This window comes from Oryctolagus cuniculus, chromosome 12, assembly GCF_964237555.1.
Source record: "Oryctolagus cuniculus chromosome 12, mOryCun1.1, whole genome shotgun sequence".
Classification (NCBI taxonomy): Eukaryota; Metazoa; Chordata; class Mammalia; order Lagomorpha; family Leporidae; genus Oryctolagus; species Oryctolagus cuniculus.
The window spans coordinates 23,468,083-23,487,303 of NC_091443.1; the positions used below are offsets into that span (position 1 = coordinate 23,468,083).

At 42.6% G+C, this 19,221-nt stretch overlaps 1 protein-coding gene across 6 annotated transcripts in view; it reads left to right on the forward strand.

The window, feature by feature from the left end:
• Positions 1 to 19,221, forward strand: part of FERMT2 (FERM domain containing kindlin 2) — an 82,367-nt gene that overhangs the window by 47,598 nt on the left and 15,548 nt on the right. For 3 of the 6 annotated variants that reach the window (XM_051822198.2, XM_051822199.2, XM_051822201.2), the window contains exons 4-7: positions 7,339 to 7,473; positions 17,388 to 17,420; positions 17,736 to 17,961; positions 18,069 to 18,171. In XM_051822198.2, coding sequence (XP_051678158.1) covers positions 7,339 to 7,473; positions 17,388 to 17,420; positions 17,736 to 17,961; positions 18,069 to 18,171 — 497 coding nt within the window. The remainder of the gene's footprint in view (positions 1 to 7,338; positions 7,474 to 17,387; positions 17,421 to 17,735; positions 17,962 to 18,068; positions 18,172 to 19,221) is intronic. The other 3 variants (XM_051822200.2, XM_051822202.2, XM_051822203.2) reach the window with 1 other exon arrangement.

Below are 19,221 nucleotides of genomic sequence, written 5' to 3' on the forward strand. Positions count from 1 at the left end.
GTGATTTTAAAAGGGAGTGAAAGAAAATAAACACAAGAGCCCAATGTACTTGTTTAATCAAATTCAAGGAGGGTTTTTTAAAACTTAAGTGTTACCTTCTCCGAGAATCCTTTGCACTGAAGCGGCGCCCCTGCTTTGGCTCTCACCCTGTTTATGTCGTTTGTCGCCCTAGATCAGCAATCCGTCCTGCGTGCCACCATCCTATCGACTATAACAAATGTTACGTGCATTGCTGTGTACACAGTGGGTCTTTTGGTTAGGAAGAGGCTCTGGCACACTGCTCTCTTTGTGCAGTGCCTCGTAAGCTCTAGCTTATTTTTTTTAATGAACTGCACAATTTAGCATAAAGGGATGGCACTATTTATTAATATGTCCACATACGGTTTTCATGTCTCATTGACCTTTTGGAGTTTTGCAGTAGTGTCAATCTTTTTAGTTAGACAGTGTTCCAGCCCCAGTCTTGTTCACATGATTCAGATGCCTAACATCACTGGCTTAGTTCCCTCTTGATATAAGACTTAGAGTAAATCAGTAAGTCCTAAATTCCTATCAGTCGAATCGTTAGTAACTTATGTGTAGGGATAGGTTGACTCTACTGTTTTGTTATTCAGTGAATTAAAAACACTTATTCACACTTCATGCACAGTCACCAGCTATTTTCAGTATAGAGCTATCAACCACTCCCCCTGCCTGCAGTACTAGTTCTTATGAAATAGGAATCAGGACTTTTTAAAAACAAGAGCCCTGAGCTACCAAGAATATCTGAGAGTGTGTCCCAAGCATGTGTTTTTTAATGCTAGTATTACGATTGACTTCATAAACAATTCTCATGGGCCCATTTAGTTAGTAGTGGTCTCATATACTTAGACTGCAAAGCTGGTTAACAATATTCATTCTTCTAGTTATGAATAACTGGCTTGTGAGCTGGACAGGAAGTGACCTAGGAACAAAAATGTCAAAGTGTTGAGTCATGTAGTACAGGGATTCCTAAGCCTAGTGAGCATAACGGAAACACTTGTAAGGACTTCTCGTATTACACACGCTTGCTTCTTTTTCTCCCACTAGCCGGTGACTGGTGAGTTGTAATAGAAGCATGATAGATGTCTCAGTTGTGATCATTTTATATCCTTCCGTATTTTTAGGGTTTTCACCCTGTACTACCAAATTATTTTTTTTTAAATAGAACAAAAGACAAAGATTTTGCATCCACTGTAGTGTTTGCTACCCAAATGGCCACAAGAGCCAGATTTTGGCCAGGCCAAAGCCAGGAGGCAGAAACTCAGGTGCAGGTCTCCCTTACACTGGCAGGAGACTAAGTACTTGCCATCTTCGAGTACCTTTCTAGGCACATTAGCAGGAAGCTGGATTGGAAGCAGAGCAACTAGGACTCAAACCAGTACACAGATATGGGACGCAGGCATCACAAGCTGTGGCTAAACCTGCTGTGCCACAACGCCACCTCTTCTAATGCCTTTTTTTTCCTTCTACCATGGTAGTGATGGCAGTGAAAGCTGAGGGAACACAGGATTTATTTATTTCAAAGGCAGAGTTACAGAGAGGCAGAGAGAAAGTCTTCCGTCTTCTGGTTCACTCCCCAAATGGCCGCAACGACTGGAGTAGCGCTGAACCAAAACCAGGAGCCAGGACTTCTTCCAGGTCTCCCATGCCTGTGCAGGGGCCCAAGGACTTAGGCCATCTTTGTATGCTTTCCCTGGCCATAGCAGAGAGCTGGATTGGAAGTAGAGCCCCCAGGACTCGAACCAGTGCCCATATGGGATGCTGGCACTGTATACAGTGTCTTTACCCACTACGCTACAGTGCTGGCCCCAAGCATTTCTTTTTAATGTGATTTTGCATAGTATTTAAGATATGCTTACCTTAAGTTTATTAATAGTCAAAAAGTAGTTATATTTACCTATTCTGTGATCACACATCTGTATAGAATAACTTTTCTGTTAATTCCATTTTCAGGTGTCAAACACCACATCAAAAATAGTCTGTAAAGTACAAAACAAAACAAAATCCTAAGGCATGCTAGAATTTTCTTAGTAGTAACATTCAGATAACCAGCAGAAACACAAAAAGGCCATATAGTTACTAAAGTAATTTGTTTTTGATTTCTTATTTAAACATGGGACAGTGTGTGTATAAATTTTTTGTAAAGATTTATTTATTTGAAGGGAAGAGACAGAGAAAGAGATCTTCCATTGACTGATTCACTTCCCAGATGACCTCAGTGGCTGGATCTAGACCAGGCTGGAGGCAGGAGCTTCTTCCAGGTTATCGACAAGGGTGGCAGGGGCCAGGCACCTGAGCCGTCTTTGGCTACTGTTCCCGGGACGTTAAGAGGATCAGAGGTGGAGCAGTCAGGACATGAATCAGCACCCACATGGGATGCTGGCACCATGCATGGTGGCCCAATCCACTGTATCACAGCACCAGTCCCAGAATAAAAAAAAATTTTTTAAATCCAGTGTAAAGTGTGTGGGGTGTTGTGATGTTTGGCCACTGATTTATGTCCGGGCTGCTCCACTTCCTATCCAGCTTCCTGTTAATGCACCTGGGAAAACAGTGGAAGATAGCCCAAGTGGGCCTCTGACAACCTCTTGGGAGACCAGAGAGAAGCTCCTGGCTCTTGGCTTCGGCCTAGCCATTGTAGTCATCTGGGAAGTGAATCAGTGGATGGAAGATACCTCCCTCTCCCTGGCCCTTGCCCTCGCCCCCTCCCCTTCCCCTTCCCCCTCCCGCAGCACCAGCCCCTACAAATAAATCTTTTTAAAATAAAGTCTCATGTGGTTTGCTGTAGTTACTCCCATGCAGACTGATTTTGCACTGAAAAAATCTGATAGAAAACGAGCAAAGGAAAGACATACATGTGACTAAAAACATGGTAAGATATACATCACTACTAATGAAAGATGTAAATTAAAACAAGATGAAAATATGATTTTTCAAATAAGCAGAGCTTTAGAAAATGGACACAGGGGCACGCATTTGGAGCACTAGTTAAAACACTGCTTGGAGGCCGGCGCTACAGCTCACTAGGCTAATCCTCCACCTGTGGCGCCAGTACTCCAGTTTCTAGTCCCGGTTGGGGCGCCGGTTCTGTCCCAGTTGCTTCTCTTCCAGTCCAGCTCTCTGCTGTGGCCTGGGAAGGCAGTGGAGGATGGCCCAAGTGCTTGGGCTCTGCACCAGCATGGGAGACCAGGAGGAAGCACCTGGCTCCTGGCTTCGGATTGGCACAGCACACCGGCCGTAGCAACCATTTGGGGGGTGAACCAATGGAAGGAAGACCTTTCTCTCTCTCACACTGTCTAACTCTGCCTATCCAAAAAAAAAAAAAAAAAAACAAACAACCACTGCTGGGATGCCCTTATCCCAGTTTCCTATTCCAGCTTCCTGCTAACGAAAGCCCAGGGATGAAACCCTCAGATGATGGCCCTGGTATTTGCGTTCCTGCCACCCACGTGGGACACCCAAATGAAGTTCCTGGCTGCCACCTGGCCCAGCCCCAACTGTTGTAGGCATTTGGGGAGTGAATGTTCTTCCCATATCTGCAAATCTTTTCTGTCTTTGTTTCTTTGTTATTTAAAAACAAATAAGAATTACAAAAATTAAAAATGACACACACTCTCATTCTTTTCCACTTTTGCCTTAAAATGGTTTTTATCTTGGGTCCAGTAATTTCTCTGGCAATTCTGAAAGAAACACATTATGGGAAAAGATGCACATACGTGTTTGTAGGACTTTTACTTCCAATGGGCTCAATTAGGAACTTGTGGTACAGAATGTTAGGTACCTACTAAAGTAGTCATTTAAATAGTCAGACTGTTACTGGAATGTTGTCCTCAGCTGTTTTATTCCAGGTTCTTGCCTCTGTATGAAATAGGACTTCAAAGCCGAGTCATAGGTAAAGTGCCAGAATGGAAGTAGTGTTTGTTTAAAGAGGTAGAGAGCAGGTACACAGTCACCTGTGCATGTGGGCAGTCCCTTGAGAGTCGCATGCCAAGAGAAGAGGAATGCACGCCCGCCAGTTCAGTGGTCCCCTGTGTTGGTAGGGGTGGTGCCCTAATTGAATATACACAAGGGGGTGAAGCCAGGAGCTTCATTTGGGTCTCCCAGAAGGTTGTCTGAGGCCCAGACACTTGGGCTGTCTTCCACTGATTTCCCCAGTGCATTGACAGTGCTCAGTGCATGTCTTGTCCTCTGGAAAGGTTTTCATTGCCCCTCCACGTGGAGCTCAGTGCCTGTGTGCATGTGGAGCGGTCTTCCTGATGGACGTGGTGTAGGTGCATTGTGGGAAAGTGGTGAGTTGTATTGGCTTACAAGTCCGGACACAGACGGTTGGAAGCCTCTCAGCTGCGTTGTTCCCCCGACTTCCTCCCTAGTCCATATCCGTGCCCTCCCCCTTTTCTTTTTCAAAGGACTTGTTTGAAAGGCAGAGTGACAGAGGGAGAGCCAGAGAGAGATCTTCCATCCACTGGTTCACTCTGCAAATGCCCCTAACAACCAGGCTGAAGCCAGACTCCACCCAGGCCTCCCACATGGGTGGTAGGGGCTCCTACACTTGAGCCATCATCTGGTGCTTCCCAGGCTCATTAACAGAAAGCTAGTTGAGAAGGGTGGAGTAGCTGGGGGTTGAATCAGCACATACGGTATAGGGTGTGGGTGTACTAAGCAGGCCATAATGTGTCCTACCTACTCCATTTTTTAAAAAATGGATTTTAAATGGGTTATATATTTCTAATGTTTTAACATAATTGTCTGTTTTATATAATTTCAGAAAAAGTTTACAGAAATTTCCCTCTTATCTGCAGTCTTGATTTCCATGATTTCAGTTACTGGTTGTTGACCATGATCTGAAAAGATTACATGGAAAATTGTAAAAATAATTCGCAAGTTCTAAAAAGTACATGTGATCTTAGTGGTAGGATAAAATCTTGGGCCGTTTCTGTAGGGGGGGTGAATCATCCTTTTGTCCAGCATGTATATACTTCCGCTCCTTCGTCACGTAGTAGCCATCTCAGTTACCAGCTTAACTAGCACAGTGCTTGTGTCCAAGTAACCCTTACTGTACTGGCCAGTCCCAAAGCACGGGGTAGTGATGCTGGCAATTTGGATATACGAAAGAGAGGCAGTATAGTTCCTCCCTTAAGTATCATCTGCGAGAAGAGTGTGTAGTACAGTAAGGTAAATAGAGAAAGAGAGAAACCATACTGACATAATTTTTACTATAATATATTGCATTTTACTAGTTGTTGCTCTGGCTGTGTCTGATTAGTTTTATTCTAGGTGTGTTTGTGTGGAGGGAAAGTTAATATATACAGTACCACACTGAGTGTGTACAGTTTCAGGCGTCCCCTGGGGGTCTTATCCCCAAGATGAGGAGCACTACTGGTGGCACTTGTTATGTGTCATTTAATTTTTACAGCAACCTTCTCAGGTACTGTTGTCATTTTACAGATGAGGAAACTTGGGCAGTGACAGACTGACTAGCTCGACCAGTCACACAGCTAATAAACAGTGGGGTTGGGAGGTGAATCCAGGTGGTCTGACGATACACTTCTGCCTTAACTTGTGCCTCGGCAGCTCTGTCTGCAGCAGTATGAGGGATTCCAGTGTTGGGTTTTCTACAACAAAAAGCTTCCTGAATTTATGTCAGCTTGCTTCTTTCTGGAGGTTGTGTGGGCTCCTGAAGATGTAATCTGCCACATGGAAACTTTGACCCCGTAAGGTCACCATCTGTGGCTTTGCAAGTCGTGTGCGATGTGTGTTGTATTGTCTGTTTTCTTCACACTCTGGCATACAGTGTAGTGCCCGCAAACATTCCTACTCACGGGGACCCTGGAAGGCAGCAGGATGGCTCAAACATAGGCGGCAGGACTGCAGCTCTCGGAGCCATCACTGCCGCCTCCCCGGGTCCCCTGGAATCAGGAGCTGGAGCTGAGTTACTCGGACGTGATGGGAGCATCTTAAGCAGCTGTACGCTGACACCCACTCCTCCTGTGATTTTTTTGTCTTATTATTCTAGGATTGTTCTGATTCCTGTAAAAATTGTAAAAGCTTTTTGTCAATTTCTACCAAAAAAAATCTGTCATTTTGACTGGGAACCCATTGAATCTATCGCTCAGTTTGGGAAGAAAATTGCAGGTTTGTGAACGTGGTTTCTAAAATTTGTAATGTAATACGTCTGTTTCAGTCTTCCTTTGTTTCTCTTGTCCCTTTAACCATTTGCCTCCCATCAGACTACTCAAAATTTAGCAACTCTTAGCCATTTGTTACAAGGCTCAAAACTTGAGACTTGGTAATGAAGTGAAATTATCATTACATTTACTTCATGTATCATGTGTACCTTATGCTCAAAGTGAATGAGGGCTGCCATATAGTACAAAGCTTAATTTCTTCCAATTTTAGGTAAATAATAATACATAGATAAAAGCTCTAATATTTTCTTTTTATAGCCTAGTGGGTCATTTGAAATCATTACACTTACTGTATGAATTAAGAATGGTTTGGGTAGATATTGTTGTTGTAGTTTTTGTTTTTTTAAGTGTCAGGTGGCAGACATTTGGCCTGCTTGTTAAGATACCCATTCAGATGTCTGTGTCCTGGGCCAGTGCTGTGGCGCAGCGGGTTAAAGCTGTGGCCTGCAGCGCCAGTATTCCATATGGGCACTGGTTGGAGACCCGGCTGCTCCACTTCCGATCTGGCTCTCTGCTGTGCCCTGGGAAAGCAGTGGAACATGGCCCAAGTCCTTGGGCCCCTGCGCCTGCGTGAGAGGCCCAGAGGAAACTCCTGGCTCCTGGCTTCGCATCAGCTCAGCTCTGGCCCTGGCCCTTGCCATCATTTGGGGAGTGAAACCAGTGGATGGAAGACCTTCTCTCTCTCTCTCTCTGGATCTACCTCTCTGTAAATCTTTCAAATAAGTAAAATCAAATCTTAAAAAAAAAAAAAAAAAAAGATATCTATGTCCTACGTTGGAATACCTGGGTTCAGCTCCTGGCTCTGACCCCCTAACTTCAGCTTCTCTCCTAATTTAGACCCTAGGAGGCTATGGAGGTAGCTTAACTAATTGGGTTCCTGGCTCCCTCCGACTTTGGTCCTAGCTGGGGGACAGTTGCAAGCATTTGGGGCATGAGTTTTGTCTCTCTACTTACTGAGTGTTTTAAAAGAAGTGTCATACTACAGTATTTTGCATGGTATGAGTCTGGCAAAATTCAGACACACACAGAAAGAAATTACAGATTCTTATCTTGAAGTAGACTAATAAGCAAATTTAAGCGTAATATGTTTACATTTTCTTTGGTTTTGTAAAATAATACATTTTTGTCTTAACAGATATCAGACACCCTGAAGAACTTTCTCTGTTAAAAAAACCCCGGGATCCAACAAAGAAAAAAAAGAAAAAACTAGATGACCAGTCCGAAGATGAGGCACTTGAATTAGAAGGGCCACTTATCACTCCTGGATCAGGTGAGATTTGAACTAAGCAGGGGCCCACAGTGAAAACTGTAGATTATACATATCTTTTGGTAGAGGGTGAACGAACGTGTAGGTCAAGATAATGATCAAGCTTAAAAAAAACAAACAAAACCACCTCTCCTTCAGTATCTTTCCCCAATGACACTTTCACCATCAGTGTCATTTATGTTTGTTATATGTAAATATCATGTCAGGTGTCAATAGTTGAACTAATAAAGCAGCCTGGTTCTCTTGTTTAGACCATCAGAATCACTAGACTCAGTTCTTTGAAGAAATTGGAAATTCTTTAGTTGTATGAGAAGTGAAAACCCAAACTATGGTTTATTTAATATATTGTTGCTTAACCTCTTATTTAAATTACTGTGCTTTGTAAGTGCTGGTTTCTTTGTCCCATCTACCTTTTTTCCTGTACTTTTTGAGAAATTTTCTGATTCCTGTCCATCACTTCCCTGGCTTGAATACCTAATTCCACTGTGCTAGGTGTTCTCTCATAAGTTGTGAGACTTAAGAAATTATGGCACAGTAAGATGAGCAGAGTCTAAGGCCATAAACTTTGTAATTTTTCTGTAACTGTTGTGTGCTTTCCTGTATCTTCAGAGTTATATGTTAGGAAAATAAGTGTGTAAATTAAGCTTTTGAGTCCCAGTGGCAGGCAAAGGTAATCTAGGCAGAAAGATTGATACTGACAGCAAACATCCTGGCGAGAGAAAAACACAAGACATGTGAATCAATGACTTAGGTCAGTTTGTGAGTGCGAGACCTCCAAGGTACTTCAGGATAGCACTTGGGAAAGGTGTTCACTGGCAGGTTAAAGGATTTCTTTCTCTTTTTTTTATAGATTAATTTACTTATTTGAAAGGCATAGTTAGAGGGGAAAGGGAGAGAGAATCTCTGTCTGCTGGTTTACTCCTCAAGTGGTCAGGCTGGTCTGAACCTGGGCCAGGCCGAAGCCAGGAGCTTGATCCAAATTTTCCATGTGGGTGACAGGGGCCCAAGCGCTTGGGCCATCGTCTGCTGCTTTCCCAGGTGCATTGCAAGGGAGCTGATTGGAAGCAGAGCAGGCTGGATGCGACCCTGCAACTCACATGGGATGCCACTGTTGCAGATGGCAGCTTACCCCATTGCACCAGAACTCCGGCCCCATGTTGAGGAATTTAGACAAGTGTATTATAGAGCCATTGGTTTCTAATTATGTTACAAAATGAGCAAATCATTATTTTAGAAAGAGTATCCAGTTTGTTTCCAGTCGGTCATTACAAAGGAAGGAATGTGGAGAAGGGATTCTAAATAGTGTGAGCCCACAGGGAAAGGAAGTAGCAGGGAATGAAAGATGATGTCTGTGTGATATTGTGACATAAGAAACATAGTTTGGTCTTCCTGTCAGAGTTCCAAAAATTCTTGTAATTTCCTAAGTGGGAGAGCCATCTTTTGTTATTCATAGCAAGTCCCTTTCAGCAACGGCTGACTAGACATGAATGAGGTGACTCTTGGGAAGCCCCTAAGGACAGGAGCTGGTTGTCACAGGGACCAGCCTATGTGTAGAGGAGGTGGGGTCCTTTCCCTCCCCCTCCACCCACTCCCCAGGCTGTGTGGTGGACAGAGAGGGGCTGGAGGATGAGTTGATGACCACTGGACAGTTGTTTCAGCAGTCAGCCTGTGTAGTGAAGCCTCATTAAAATCCCAAAGCATGGATTCAGAGGACTTCCAGGTGGGTGAATCATGGAGGTACCTCGAGGGTGCTGTCCATGGAGAGGGCCTGGAAGTGCCACGCCCCTCCCCCCAGCCTGCTTTGTGCGTCTCCTCCATCAGGTTGTCCTTGAGTTGTGTTCTTTTATAATAAGCCCATAATCAGATAAGGAAACTGTTCTGTGGTTCTCTGAGCCATTTTAGCCTGTTCTTTATCAAGGAAAGGGTTGGGGAACTTCTGGTTCCTAGCCAGTCAGAGGCTCAGGTGGTAGCATGGGCTTGAGACTGGCCTCTGAGGGGCCCTCAGTCTCTGGTTTGCACCAGCTTCAGGTAGACAGTGTCAAAATGGAGGGACATGGTAGGACACTCTAGTTGGTGTCAGCAGATAATTGAAGAATTACTTGATGGAGGAAAAACCCCACTCATTTGGTGTCAGAAAAGAAATACTGGAAATAGTAATAGAGAAGGAAAAAAGTTTTTCTTACAGTTTGTCATTAAAATAAGGGTTTTTGTTTGGTTGGTTTTTATTTCCTATTTAAGAGGCAGAAGGACATACACAGAAAAAGAGCTCGTATGTGCTGGTTGATTCCACAGATGCTCCCACAGTCAGGGGGTGAAGCGGGGAGCTGGGAGGTCAGTCCGGGTCTCCCACTTGGGTGGCAGGGCCCCAGCTACTTGAGCCAACACTGCTGTTCCCAGGGTCTGCATGAGCAGAAAGCTGGAGTATGTCTTCACTGATTTGATAGTTTAAATGGAAATCTATTTAATACTCAGAACATAGAGCCGCATGGAAGTTTTTATGGGGCAGATGATTTCAGAGTGGCTGTACTCAGTCAGGATTGGTCTTGGAATAGCAAATAAGAGGTTTTGTCCAGTGCTGTTAGGAAAGGTGATTCAGAGGTACAGGACGATGAACTACGATGAGGTAAAGCTGTCATACATGTTTCTACCCCGTCCATAATGCCCCTTCCCCAAATACCCACTGTTTGCTATTACCACAGATTGTTATTGAACCTCATATGGGTAGGTTGATAACACTGTGTGCTGTCTAATGTCTGTGAAGTTACTATGCTTTAAATGAGGAAATTTTAAAAATTTAGTTTTGGTTGTCTACACTCAAGTTGTTTTCGAACCCAGTGTTTTTTTAAAAAGGCATTTGAGGATACTAAGAAGTTGATATGAAATGCTAAAAAAGTCCACCAGTGTTCTATGAAGGACTGACAGTCTGTAGAGGAAAAGTCCACTGAGTGCCATACCCCTGTGCAAAATAGTATTTTAAAATAAATGTTAAATTCTTTGTTTATTAAAGACATTTATTTGAAGGCAGAGTCACAGAGAGGCAGAGGCAGAGAGAGAGAGAGAGAGAGGTCTTTATTCCACTGGTTCACTCCCCAGTTGGCAGCAATGGTTGGAGCTGTGCCGATCTGAAAGCAGGAGCTGGGAGCATCTTCCGGGTCTCCCATGCGGGTGCAGGGGCCCAAGGACCTGGACCATCTTCTGCTGCTTTCCCAGGCCATAGCAGAGAGCTGGGTTGGAAGAGGAGCAGCTGGGACTAGAACCAGCACCCATATGGGATGCCAGCACTGCAGGCAATGGCATTACCTGCTACACCGTACCACCTGCTAATTATGATCAGTTGCATGTTGTGTTCATGATGAATAGCAGATGCATGTTATCTCAATGCACAGCTTCAAGATGTCAGACACTGGGGCCAGCCTTCTGGCTTAGCGGGTAAAGCCACCACCTGCACTGCCAGCTGTTGGGGCCATCTGGGAGGTGAACCAGTGGATGGAAGATTTCTCTCCCTGCCTCTGCCTCTCTATAACTCTGCCTTTCAAATAAATAAATAAACCTGAAAAAAAAAAAAGTCAGAGACTGGCCGATGCTTTGCAGGTGTTCCTCTACTGCAGCGCTGCGGTGAGGGTGAGGAGTAATCCTCATTTTACCAAGGGGAAGCACTCAAGTTTTCTCATCCTAGCATGCTTCTTGAAGTGCAAGCAAGCAGTTATGTTTAAAGATACATCAGAAGGTTTTTCCCCGCAACCCAAAGGGATAGTTTTTGGTTAATTTTTTTTAAGTCAGTTAAAAGAGCAAGAAAAAAGTTAATATCCTGAAGAGTGTATCCTAAAAGCATAAGTACAAGTAAGAGACAACTCCATTTTGTCAGCTAAAGACCTTTTTTTTCCTTTTGTTTTTTATAAGATGTATTTATTTGGAAGGCAGAGTGACCAGAGAGAGGAAGAGACTCCGGGTTCAATCCAGAAATGCTGGCAACAGCTGGGGTCAGAAGGCTGAACTTTATCTGGGTCTGCTACGTGAATGACAGGGACCCAAGTATTCGCGCCATATTTTGCTGCCTTCCCAGGCTTGTTAGCTGGAAGCTGTATTGGAAGCACAGTAGCTAGGACTCCAGTGTGAAATGTGGGGGTCCCAAGGGGCAGCTTATCCCACTGGGCCACACACCTGCCCCAGGGCCTTTTCTTGTACTGCTGTCTGCTGATTGATGTTCTGAGTCTTTTCTGCATAAACCACATCACGTGCTTTTTTATTTCTAGTTGTGGTGTCTTTAAAGTGAAATTTAAAGTATATAGAGTAAAAATTTAAAGTCTAAACAACTTAAATGCAAAGTCTAAAGCCGAGATTTTTACCATCTCTTCTTGTCTTTGCTAGTCTTCAACTGATTAAAAAAAGTTGGTTTAACTAGTCTTTTTTATTAAGTTCCCAGAACATTTGCCTTCAGTTGTCATAGGATCTACTCTTCTCTATTTTTCATTAATATTTCCCAGCTTTACTTTAATCTCAGATAAAAGTGACATAAATAGTTGGGTTTACAGAGAGTCATTTACAAGCAGCAGATTTCAAGGTGTTCCAGCAGATGTAGAGGGGAACAGTGAGGTGGACAGATCCACGGGCGAGTCTGCTGCATGACTGAGCTCTGTACTTCATCTGGTGCCCAGAGGTGGAGGGTGTATTATGGCTGTACATGAGATTTCAAAGATAACTTTGGTTGTACCGTTTTACTATATCCATTATTTTCAGAATCTAACCAACCTTTATTTTATTTTATTTTTTAAGATTTACTTATTTGAAAGGCAGAGTTTCAGAGAGGGAGAGAGAGAGAGGTCTTCCATCCACTGGTTTCACTCCCCAAATGGCCGCAGCAGCTGGAGGCGGGCCTGTCAGGAACCAGGAACTTATTCCTGGTCTCCCATGCGGGTGCAGGAGTCCAAGGACTTGGGCCATCTTCCACTGCTTTCCCAGGTCATAGCAGAGAGCTATGATTGGCAGTGGAGCAGCCGAGTCTCGAGTCAGCGCCCGTGTGGGATGCCAGCACTGCAGGCAGCGGCTTTACCTGCCACGCCGCAGCGCGGCCCCTCAGCCTTTACTTTTGGTGCTAACTTGCACCGCTGTGGTTCTTTGAGCTGTTCCCAAGCTGTGCCTGCGAGCAGCATCCTCCCCAGTCGGGCAGCTGCTCAGTGTGCCCTTCCTGGCTCCTCCCTCAGAGGCTTAACCTCGGAACAGCTTGAGTGCCCCCAGGGATACCTCATAATTTTCAGGAAGGAACAGCCATGTTTGTGTTAAAAGGTTGCTGTTAAAAATAACCACGTGTATCAAGCAGCTTCAGCCTACAACATGTGTGAGACCGTATTCAGTCCTCACAGCAGTTCTGAAACGCAGTGCAGCTGAGGCCCGTGGCGGGGAGCAGACCCCTGGGAAATGGCAGCGCTGACCTGTGAACCTCGTCTGTCCTGCTCAGAAGCCAGAGCCCTGACCATCGCACCGCACTGTACCTTTCTCTTTCGCCCTTGCTCTCTCGATGAGTACTACACAGATCCCTAATGTCAGTGGTTATATCAGCGAGCAGAGCCACAGACTAGCTTTTATTTAATTTTCATAGCTTTTTTTTAAACCATAAAGAAACAGGAAAATTAGTTAAAATTTCAATTCCCTAAGAGGTCTTTACACTGTATTCTACATATGTAGTGGCAGTCAGAATAGCTTCATGTCTCCAAATTAGAACCTGTAACCTTGAAGGTTTTATGAGTTTTAGACAGTTAGCACTTGGGAAGCTAGAATTTTGTTGCCCAAAACCATGAGCAAAGACCACTGTGTTTGAGAACAGATCTAATATGCAGGAAACCTTGAAATTTTTAGCTTACCCAGAAATGGCTAGGAGTACAAAAAAAAGAAAATCGTCTATTTATATTTTACAAATAAAATGGATAAGAAGCTACTGCAAAATTGGAAGCATTGGATAATTTTGTAATAGTTTATCCTCCTGTAGTTTATTGCTCCTATTTCACTTCACCTGTAGTGATAATGACAAAATGTGGGAAAACTAGCTATCCTGTTAGCTTAGTATATAACTTCAGCTAATGAATAATAGCAATTAAGTTATTAGCATCAGTCTTTGTATGTAATTCTTATGCTTTAGAGCTACTGTAAATATTAGTAGTAATCTAGGTTGGACAATTAAATACATGTTTCCCTTTTTTTGGAAATCACTTCTAATATGAATTATTAATCCATATTTTAAAGGTACTTCCTGGGTGTTTTGTGTGTGTGTGTGTGGTTTTTTTTTTTTTTTGTTTTTTTTTTTTGGCTTGCTTGTTGCTGTGGATTCATTCTGAGAGAAGTGCAGTGGGGGCAAGAGGTGCAGAGTCACGACACAGACACTGGGAGTCGGGTGAAAGCAGGCCAGAGGCGAGCAGTGCGCAGACTCGTTTATTTCAGTTGATATAGCAGCTTATGTAGCCATATAGCCGAGGCAACCAATCCGTTCAAGGATTGGTTAATGCCGTAACCAATCACTGCCTTTTGCCAGGTGGCTTCCGAAGCCATTTCCTGAGTAACTGACGCTCGCTCAACAGTGCCATCGTGGCACGGCCTTCTCATTCCACCACACTTGCTTTTTTTATTTTTGAGAGAAACAGAGAGCTCTCACGTGCTGGTTTGCTCCACTAATGCTTGCAGTGGCCAAGATGGGACACACCAAGGCCTGGAGTTGGGAGCTCAATCCAGGTGTTCCATTTGGGTGGCAGGGACCCAGCTGCCTGAGCCACCATCACTGCCTCCTACAGTGTGCACCAGAAAGAAGCTGGAGCCAAGTGTCGAACCCAGACAGCGTCCCGGCCAGCGTCTTCACCACTAGAGCAAATGCCTGCACGAAGGTGCTTCTGTTAGCAAAGTGGGCCGCAACACAGAACGATGAGATGGTGTGGTGGCATAGCTTGTAAAGCCTCCACCTGCAATGCTGGCATCCCATATGGGTGCCATTTCATGTCCTGGCTGCTCCATTTCTGATCCAGTTCTCTGCTAATGGTGTGGGACAAGCAGCAGAAGATGGCCCAAGTACATAGGCCCCTGCCACCTATGTGGGAGACGCGGATGAAGCTCCTGGCTCAGTCCTGGCCATGTGGCTACTTGGGGAAATGAATCAGTAGATTCAAGACCTCTCTGTCTCTGTCTCTCCCTCTCTGTAACTCTGCCTTTCAGATAAATAAAGAAATCTTAAAAATAAAAAAATTCCAAGTTAGCCCTAGAGTTTGTGTCGTTTTCTTCTTGGTTTATAGTGGTTGAAGGATAGCTATATATCCTTGATATATAAACAAAATAAGCTTTAAGAATTTATACTGTAGATGAAAAAATAGTCAGATAGGATTAAACAGACATATGTAATGTCACGCTTTCCTTCACTCACAGTCAACAATTAAACACAGTAAATCATGACTACTAGTTAACACATAATACTACTTTCACTTGATCCTCACAAAACTCCTGCATGTTGGTGGCGTCCCCATTTTGCTTCTGAGAAGAGAACCCTTCATGAGTTAAGTAATTTCGCCAGGGCTGCAAAGCTAATAAGGAACAGCTAGAATTCAAAATCAGATCTGTGTGGCTTTAGTGCTTGGGCTTCTAACCATTAGATAACCTCATCCCTCTAAAAATAATGCTCAAGTGTCTTTTGAGTTCTAATAGGAATTTAGTGTGTAAATTGTATCTCAGTAAAGCTTCTTCAGTGATGTTTGACGAGGTAAAGGGTCATGAGTGAATTAATGATTTCCAGAATTACTGATTCTCAGAAACATTCTTAAAAGGGATAATGATAAAATATGAGCTTTTAAATACCTTGCTTTGCAGGGCTAGTAGGTGACTTGCTGTCGAATACTTTGCCGCTTCCTAGCCATAAGCAGGTCAATATCTAATCCCTATTTCTCTGAGAGGAGGGAACCAGTCGAACTGTTGTAGTGTTATCCCAAGACTGGGGAAAACCGCTTCAAATAACAGATTTTACAGCATAGTTACAGACTCACAAAGGAGCTTGGGCTAGGAGTTACTGTATACATAGCAAATGACGTCATTGGAAACTTTCTTTTAAGGATCTTAAAGGCAGCTAAACTTAAAGATCTGGATTCTAAACACTGAAGATAAATGTTCTTAGCACTGTCAAGATTCTTTAAGAGGGCCGGCCTTGTGGCATAGTAGGCTAAACCATCACTTGGGATGTCTGCATCGCATAGCAGAGTGCATTGAGTCCCATCTCTGCTTCAGATCCAGCTTCCTGCTGATGTACACCCTTGAGAGCAACAAATGATGGCTCGAGTACTTGGGTCCCTGCCACCTGTGTAGGAGACCCAGGTGGCATTCCTGGCTCCTTGGTTCAGCCTGGCCCAGTTATTTAACCTCTCCATGCCTGACTTGCTCCTCTAAAATGAGAACAGTAGACTTGTTTGGAACACCAGATGGATACTGCCATACAGTACCCACAGAACACAGTGCAACAAGGACTTGGTAAAGCGTGACATGTGGACTATACAAACTACAGGAAGTTGAAGAGAGGATGGCTGATGGTACTAAGTGTGTGATTCCGGGTACATATTTTCTGTATTAAGAGCTTCTACACTCACTTCTGGAACAGATTTCCAATATGTCTTGACATTCTTAGTAAAATATATACTTAACTAGATCTTTGAAATAAACAACCAGATTCTTGCTGGTGTGCGTGCACACCTTATTGATTTTACTGTCTTATTTATTATACTTTCTGTTGCGGAGTTATTCTTTGCCAAGCCGAGTCCGGTAATGTTTTCAGCCCTTTTAGGGAATGTGGGATGCTGAGGTATCTCATTAACAAGGGTGTCACAACCTCAAGACTAACCCAGTGTTCTTTAAACCTTGAGAAAGAAGAGTTCCCAGTCCTCTTTGCATGTCAGTCAAACAATATTTAGATATTACAAGTTGTTTTAGTCCTGCATTGCAAGGACGCATATCACGGATGTCAAATCAGATGTCCTGTGGCTGGCAAGAAATCCCGTTTTTTCCTCGTCCTAGACTAGGTCATGATGCCTGCAAAGCTCCCTAGCATTAGCACCACTTTCTCCCAGGAAACTGGCATTGCATGGGGGAGAGTCAGGAAAGGAGAGGGCGTCCTCCGAGGTAGGAGGTGGAAAAGCCGTTTTCTGTCCGCATCCGTGTCACTGACACTGTCACGCCAGCACACATTTTCTTTTAAAAATTATGACTACAGGACAAAATATAATTGAACAGTTAAGACTTGGGGTCTGTGCTTAATGACATTCTATACTTTATTAGACGTCTTAGAAATCTACTTAGTTTCTATAAAATAAAGGAAGTATATCATTGGTTGAGTGATTTGACAAATCTTTATTTATGAAGTGTCTACTGTATGCCTAGCCCTATAATAATGAGGGACTTGGAAGATAAAAATCTGCCTTCAGGAGTGTAATTATAAAATACATCTTTCTTGGTCTTTTTCTAGAGCAAAATGTTGTCCACCCTGTCGTATTAATGCTTTAATCTAAGTATATTGAAACCAGTTTCACTATTCAGTGAGAAACATTAACATAAAAGTGTTCTTTCTGTTTATGTGAATTTGTTCATTACATTGAGCCATCATAGGACAAGGTACGGATTCCAGATGGTAGCCCGTGTTATAAATACATTTGTCACTGTATGCTGGCCTAGAGTACAACCTCGTTCTTTTAAGTTGGACAGAAAACTTGTTTTACTTAAGTTGTAGCACTATAAGATTCTTTACTCTTAAATGTACCTACAATATATACTTCAGTTAATGATTTGCAATTAGGAAGAACCTTTTTCTTCATTTTCCCGTTTTCTTTTCATTTCCATTCTTTTGTTTCTGTCCTCTATCGTTGCCTTTCCTGTACCTCTGAACTCCTCTCTTTCCTTTCCTGTAGGCACTGACGTTCTTTACATTGGCCCTCTGAAAGGTGAGCCTTGCACAGTTAAACACAGGTGTTGGTCTGTCTGCTGCAGCCGTGTCCTTGTTTTCTAATTCCTGTGAACTGATTTTTCTCCTTAAATTTCTGCCAACTTCAGTATTCTCATGGCTTTGTAATTACATGTTCTAATAGTATAGAAGTGGAGTTAACATCACATGTTTCCAAGACAGGTAAAGTAATGTACTATGCTTTCCTATCAAAACAAAGCGTATGTTTCACTGTGTGCCTTGCATCATAGTGTGTGTTACTGAAGACTAAGATTCTGTACTTCATACTTACTTCCTTTTTCATGTTACTTATTAGGTAGTATATATTCAAGCCCAGGACTGTATAGTAAGACAATGACCCCCACTTACGATGCTCACGATGGAAGCCCCTTGTCACCAACTTCAGCATGGTTTGGTGACAGTGCTCTGTCAGAAGGCAATCCTGGTATACTTGCTGTCAGTCAGCCAATCACATCACCAGAAATCTTGGCAAAAATGTTCAAGCCTCAAGCTCTTCTTGATAAAGCAAAAATCAACCAAGGGTATGTTTAGCATGAAGATACAATTGAAGAACTTCTTACTCCACGTGGAGGCAGAGTACTTGAGTAATTCTGTCTTGCTTTTCCCCTCCTCTTACCGATTTGCCCAGGTGGCTTGATTCTTCTAGATCTCTCATGGAGCAAGATGTGAAGGAAAATGAGGCCTTGCTGCTCCGATTCAAGTATTACAGCTTTTTTGATTTGAATCCAAAGGTACCAAGGGCTTTAAAGGGACAACTTTTCTCTTTTGTTTGTTTTCTGATCATTTTGGATGTTTGTTACATGTTAGTATTGAGTAGGGTGAGGAATTGTTTGTGTATGGCAAGAGAAGAATGCTCTTAGGCACAGGCTGTGTTTCCAGTAAGTATTGTCTTGTTTAGTATTTTAAAGATACTAGTTCTTTGATACAGAATTGGTAATGGCAGTTTAATTTAACCCTGAGGTTTAACTGTACTTTGAAAGAAAGTTTGCTGGAAAATGACGTTTTCAGTTGCTTTTAGATGACATTATATGCCAAAAGATCTTGCTTCAAATTTTTTTATATCACATGCTTTTTAAAAGTATTTCTTCCCAATTTAGTAGCCAAACAGTGTGACCTTTTTAATTTATAATTAGCATCATTTTTGCCACTATTTTGGTAAGATTTTAACTTTGTTACAAAGATCTGGTATTTTCTCACTTGGAAAACACTTGGCACAGCCGCTTGGATCTTTCATTACTTTCATCCTGGGGGAAACCTCTTGTATATCTTCCCAGCCTTTTCATGCCTAGATTTTAAAGCATGTATTTATCATATTTTATTATATACTTAAATATTTTGTATATAATAATAAAATGTTCAGGTCACATCAAAGCTACTTTCAGTACAACTCAACTAAAGTTGTTTGGGAAACAGTTACATTTATGGGACAAGGTTTCTTTTTTAACATTGTTAGTATTAAGATGTTTGTTACTATTGATTTTTATTAATATAATTAAATGGATAACTCAGTAACATATAAGTAAATCTACTTTCCACAAGTATATATGTACCCTCTGTTTGGAAAAGTTAAAATATTTGCCAAGGACAGCAAGGAAGATTGTTTATAAAATGATTAATTTACCCACTGATCGCATTTTAGTTTGGCCAGTTACAGTGACATTATTGAAAAGCAGTCCTTTACTATCTTCAAGTTAGATTTCTTATATTAAAGTTATAATATTTAGTAGCCATTTCCTTGGAAAAATAGCATGTAGAATTTTTTTTTAAAGATGTGTTTATTT